Source organism: Rattus norvegicus, chromosome 5 (genome assembly GCF_021556685.1).
Source record: "Rattus norvegicus strain SHRSP/BbbUtx chromosome 5, alternate assembly SHRSP_T2T, whole genome shotgun sequence".
NCBI classification, from domain to species: domain Eukaryota; kingdom Metazoa; phylum Chordata; class Mammalia; order Rodentia; family Muridae; genus Rattus; species Rattus norvegicus.
In genome coordinates, this window is record NC_141538.1 from 76,642,147 (window position 1) to 76,648,103 (window position 5,957).

Genomic DNA, 5,957 nt, shown 5'->3' on the forward strand with positions numbered 1-5,957 from the left:
GGAAGTGGGATGTACTGGCTTAGAGCCCTGAACGGTCTGGGAGGAGCTCACTCTGGTTTGACTCAGACACCAGCCATTTTTATAAGACTCTCCACTCATTTCGAGCTGCCTTCCTTTCTGGAAACACTGCCACAGCAGTTCCCCCATTCACATTGTCTCCCAGGAGAAGTTATGTCTCACATCTGGCGACTAGACGGAGTCATAAACACTAAGGAAAGGGTTATCATCTCTAACCTCAACTTCTCCCCACCCGCTATCAGATTCGACCAAGAACGCCAGACCAGACATGACCGTTACAGGTTAAACTTTTATGCGAAATTCTGTAAAGGTATAGAGTGACCCCAGGGAGGGCCACTGCTCTCCAGCTCTTGCCTGTGGGGCCCGCCCCTTAGCACTTGCTGTAGATGGCTGCACAGCCCCGCTCCTCAAACTCTTCTTTGCTGACCCAAAGCTGCTGGAAGGCCTGCAACGAGGCCAGGATGGAGCCGCCGGTCCACACTGACGTCTTCCTCTCCGGAGCAGCTGCCACTGTAGGGCTGTCCCCTGGGCACAGGAGACTCAGCTCCCTCTGGAAACGCTCGGGGAAGCCATCCAGCATGGTGCAGCCACCACACAGCAGCACGTTAGCAGCCATCTCCTCCTTGAAGCCAGTGCCCTGGCAGCGGTCGAGGCAGGTCGCGGTGAGCTCAGGGAGGCCAGGCTGGGTGCTGCCCACCAAAGAGGGCTTGAAGAGCATCTCGGAGCAGCGGAAGCGCTCCTGGCCAATGGTGATGACTTTCCCATCCGGGAGCTCGTAGTCGACGTGCAGCTCATCCAGGCCCAGGCTCATCTCTTCCTCTGGCAGCAGCGCGGCATAGCAGCACTTCTTCTTGATGTGTTCTATGATGTGCAGGTGGTCGTCTGAAAACTTGTGCCCTGCCTCATTGAGTAGCTGCATGAGGTAGTTGGTGAGGTCGCAGCCCGCATAGTCTACGCGGCTGGGCAGGCCCGGCAGCAGGTCCCCTTCAGAGATGGGCACCACATGCGACACGCCATGTCCGCTCTCCACCACCAACCCGGAGGTCTTGCCATATGAGTAGATGGACAGTAGCGCCTGGGAGGTCACATGCATGGCAGGAATGCCAAAGGTCTCGAACATGAGCTCAGCGTACTTCTCCCGGTTGCTGGTGGGGCTGAGCGGAGGGTCTGATACCAGCACAGCATGCTCTTCGGGGAGGATCTTCATGGCGGTGTGGAAGATGTACTCCCAGATGTTCTGGATACAATCCCAGTCCACCACAACTCCGTGCTTCAGTGGGTTAACCAGCTTCAGAGATGCCTCCATGTTGAGCAGCTCATGGCCGACATACGTCTCCTTGAAGGTGTCTCCAGCATCTGCAGCCATCTCGGCACTGCGCTTGCCCACAGTAGAGGAGATGAAATAGGTGGGCCTCGGCTCTCCCGCGTAGCCGCACTTACAGTACTGGGAGCCCAGGTCAATGACCAGCGCCTTGATCTTCCGTATTTTCTTGGGTTTTGCCTTCAGTTGAGTGGAACCTGTGTCCCGAATGCCAGCCTCGGGGGCTGGCAGTGTTCCTGCCTCTCCAGGATCTCCCTGAGCTGTGCCCATGGGCTTAGGGCTAGGGTTGTTCTTTGTCGCCATCTGCCTCCCTTCCTCACCTTCCTACATCCACACCCTAGAGCTCCTGGGGAGAAATGAGAGCCCACCTCCAGCAGTACCTTGACAACCACTTGGGTTGTGATGTCACCAGGAATGATCCATTTAGATGGGGGTTGAGGGGGGGGCTTGCTTTTCTTGCCCTCCACACACATCCGTGAATAACAGTTTGCTCCAGGACCTGACCGGCCTCGATGCTTTCTGTTCCCTCTCACCTGTCCATGACTGATCATTCAGTGATAATTAATTCTTTTATTTCCTCCTCTGCTCCTTGACATTGATAATTTGAGCCCCTAAACAAAATCAGGCAGAGCACCAGGTACTTCTGGTATGTTATTTTTGCAGAATATTGGGGCTGGGCAGAACCTTAAAGAGGTTCAGAATTCAAGAGAAAACTTTTAAGAGCTATAGTAACTTTAACTTTAGTTCACCCAATACCAATTAACCAAATCTCTTAAAGACCTTGAAGGCTGCTTCCGTTTTAGTCACAAAACTCAGAGAGCCTGTGCCCGCCCCTCTTTCATTCCTCAAGGCCAAGGGCATTCCATAATGAAACTAGCAGCCTCTTGCCCTTTTCATCTCACATCTAAGGCCATGGGGACCTGCCACCACCTCCTGAGAGGAAGGAACCCATCAGCATAGTGTTTGTCTTACATCTAGCAGAGCTGAGGGTAAGGTCTAAGGTGAGGGAGGCATAAGGTTAGAGTTTGGGTTCTGCACTTAGTGTAGAGGTTCAGAGTGATAATTCTTTAACTGGAGTTCATCCAACACCAATTAACCAGGTCTAAAGACCTCTGCACTAAGTGTGGTGGACATGGGATCCAGTGGATCCAGCTGGAGTTAGATGGTCAAGCAGCCTCAGACACACGGTAGGTGTCAACATGTGTGTGCAAGACATTGAGGAAGGCTGTCTTCTTCTGGACATTGTCTGTACACCTGAGCCTTAATGTTCCCACTGTGGGACTGAGCGGCGTCTGATTCAGTGCACACTCTATGACTCTAATGAAGGATTGCAAGCCTATGTTCAAAAATAGTTCTTACGGTTATGTTCTCGTCACCTTAGTACCCAAAAGTGAGGCAGCAGGGCCTGTCAATTACTACAGCAACAGTAGACCCCGGTAAAAATTAACTCAGATGGTATCAACCTGTCCTAATTTCTCTAGTGCTTTCTAACCCTGCCCACCTAGAGTGAAGCCCTCACAATAGCCCACGCCTGACAGGACCTGTTTGTCCCCACCAGGCTTACTTTTCCCACCCACCCCATCTAAGCTTTCACGTTCTTTCCTATGGTCACATCGGCCTTCTTGCAAATTCTCTCAGTTGGGGTCAGCAAACGTGTTCTCTCAGAGACCAGTCACATTTATTTTCATTCAGCTTTTGGGCCAGTCTTTGTGATGTTGATTCAACTGTTTGCCAGACTCCCAGGCAATCCATAAGGGACATGAGTATGGCTACTCCAATCGGTTTATACACCGCCATGGGCTGGAGCTGGCTGTGTCCTGCTTGCCCCTGCACTAACTCACCAGCCACGTGACTTAGTCCTCTGCACCTACTGCGTCCCTAACACATGTCACCTGGTCACCTTCAGCTCCCTACACAACTACTGCCAGCTCAGGGAGGCTTGCCTACACCACATCGGCTTGGCCCATCCCCTTTCTTTCTCTTCTCTGATTTTTCTCTAAAAACTTTTCTAAATTTTATTTTTTGTTCAACCAATAAATATGTTGTGCTCTCCCCGCCCCCACTCCACCCGACCCCCGTGCACACCAACTCGAATGCAGACCAGATAAGGGCGGGATTCTGTTGCTCCTCTTTTTACTGTGGTACTCCTAGGTGCTTTGCATATCACAGGCACTCAACCACTATGAACAAATCAATCTTTCCTACAAAATTGGGGAGTGGGACTTGAAAGACAGTATCTCTAATGTACCCTAGCACCACTCTCCAGGGTCTAGAAAGCCCTGGGTTGCTGAATTATGTCACAATCAGTGATGTCACTGTTGGGCAGATTCTCAAGCTGTCCTCTGATTTAAGCCTTTCAGGCCTTGTAGCCAGCAGGATCGAGAGCTTTCTGAGAGCAGTATGTCTCTGGATGCTGTGTGGGCTCCACAGACAGCAAACATCGGGGACGGGCCTGCCAAGAAAGCTAGTGACCAGACCTCCATGCAGACACAGGTCCTCCAGACTGCCTCCCTAAGAGATGGCCCAGCAAAGAGGGCAGTATGGGTCCGTCGGGACAATGCTGAGAAAGAAGAGCCTGTTAAGTCAGCTGTGTCCAAGGATAGGCCAAGGCTAGAGGTGACCAAAGCAGTGGTTGTGGACCTAGGTACTGGCTTCTGTAAATGTGGCTTTGCTGGCCTGCCAAAGCCCACTCATAAGATCTCAACAACAGTGGGCAAGCCCTACATGGAGACAGCCAAGACTGGGGATAATCGCAAAGAGACCTTTGTGGGGCGTGAGCTCTTTAACCCAGATATACATCTCAAACTGGTCAACCCCCTGCGTCATGGCATCATTGTGGACTGGGACACAGTACAGGACATCTGGGAATACCTCTTCCGACAGGAGATGAAGATCGCCCCAGAGGAACATGCGGTCCTGGTTTCAGACCCACCACTGAGTCCTCACACCAACAGAGAGAAGTACGCCGAGATGCTGTTTGAGACCTTCAACACGCCTGCAATGCACATCGCCTACCAGTCCCGCCTGTCCATGTACTCCTACGGACGCACCTCTGGCCTGGTGGTGGAGGTCGGACATGGTGTGTCCTATGTGGTCCCCATCTATGAGGGTTATCCTTTGCCCAGCATCACAGGGAGGCTAGACTACGCGGGATCTGACCTAACGAACTACCTGATGAACCTGATGAACAACTGTGGAAAACACTTCTCTGAGGACCACCTTAGTATTGTGGAAGACATCAAGACGAAATGCTGCTTTGTGGCCCTGGATCCCATTGAAGAGAAGAAAATCCCTCCCAGTGAACACGAGATCCATTATACTCTGCCTGATGGGAAAGAGATCCGTCTGGGTCAGGAGAGGTTCCTCTGCTCAGAGATGTTCTTCAAGCCATCTCTAATCAAGTCCATGCAGCTGGGCCTCCACACCCAAACCGTGTCCTGCCTTAACAAGTGTGACATTGCACTCAAACGAGACCTCATGGGGAACATCCTGCTCTGTGGGGGCAGCACTATGCTCAGGGGTTTCCCCAACCGTCTGCAGAAGGAACTGAGCAGCATGTGTCCCAACGACACCCCACAGGTAAATGTGCTGCCCGAGAGAGACACCGCAGTCTGGACTGGTGGTTCTATCCTGGCCTCGCTCCAGGGTTTTCAACCACTGTGGGTCCATCGCCTTGAATACGAGGAACATGGGCCTTTCTTCCTCTACAGAAGGTGCTTCTGAACAGGTGCAACACGTACGCTGTGGTGACCATGTGCTAGCTTTACCGTCCGAGGGCTGAACCTTTCACACGTGGTGTCAAGCTGGCATGTTCATTTCTGTAGCATTAAAAACCCCTTGTGTCTGTCCCCTTCCCTTCAGAGTGTGTCCGTATTTCCTGACATAGTAAGAGCCACATGGATGCGTGCATCGTCTTAAAAAGTGCGAAAGCCTGGGCGTGGAAGGGCTGTATGAAAGAATCACACGCACGAATGCTAACTGCTCAGAAAGTCTCTCCCAGGAGAAACTTGCTCTAACATTAGTCTGCCCGTTGTGCTTCCCACAACGTTGTTGTTAAAATATACTTAAGGAAAAATGTCATCAAAACAAATTAAGAGTAAATGATGTTGAAGGATAAAGAGGCTCTCCATCCACAGTACCCTGCGGAATGCTAAACGGGTTTATTCTCCGGCAAAAGCAGCACCGTATCTCAGCTAAGTATTCTTGCTAATTGAGGCATCAACACAGGATGTGACTTTTGTGCTTAAAAGCTCGCACTTTGGGACTACACTCAGGTCCTGAACACCCAGTTTAGTTGCCAGTTAATAAAGACTTTATGGCTTGAATCCATACCCGAGTGACCTTATATGGTGGACACATCATAATATTTCGGGAGGTCCAAGTGAGATCCCCAGAGACCAGACCTCAAGACATTGAGGGTTTCAGAGCCCCTCAGAGAAGGGTAGGGTGCAGCGGTCAAGGGACTTCTAGACAGTGCAGAACCAGAGACATCCCATGGTCCCAGGACTCCCTCTGATCAATCACTGCCCAATGGCTCAGAGAAATCTGATCCCCTAGTCGGTTCAGGTATATAAATGCCTCCAAAATGTGGGCTGAAGCAGCAGCCGCTGCTGACACC

The 5,957-nt window shown here is 51.5% G+C and overlaps 2 protein-coding genes across 2 annotated transcripts; one reads left to right on the forward strand and one right to left on the reverse strand.

Annotated features, from left to right (window-relative positions):
- Window positions 1-293: 293 nt before the first annotated feature.
- Window positions 294-1,682, reverse strand: Actl7b (actin-like 7b). The gene is given in 1 exon segment (NM_001025417.1): window positions 294-1,682. A coding segment is annotated over 1 exon segment (1,254 nt). The 5' UTR covers window positions 1,643-1,682; the 3' UTR covers window positions 294-388.
- A 2,010-nt stretch (window positions 1,683-3,692) lies between these two features.
- Actl7a (actin-like 7a) lies at window positions 3,693-5,668 on the forward strand. The gene is given in 1 exon segment (NM_001011973.2): window positions 3,693-5,668. A coding segment is annotated over 1 exon segment (1,323 nt). The 5' UTR covers window positions 3,693-3,739; the 3' UTR covers window positions 5,063-5,668.
- The last annotated feature ends 289 nt before the right edge of the window (window positions 5,669-5,957 follow it).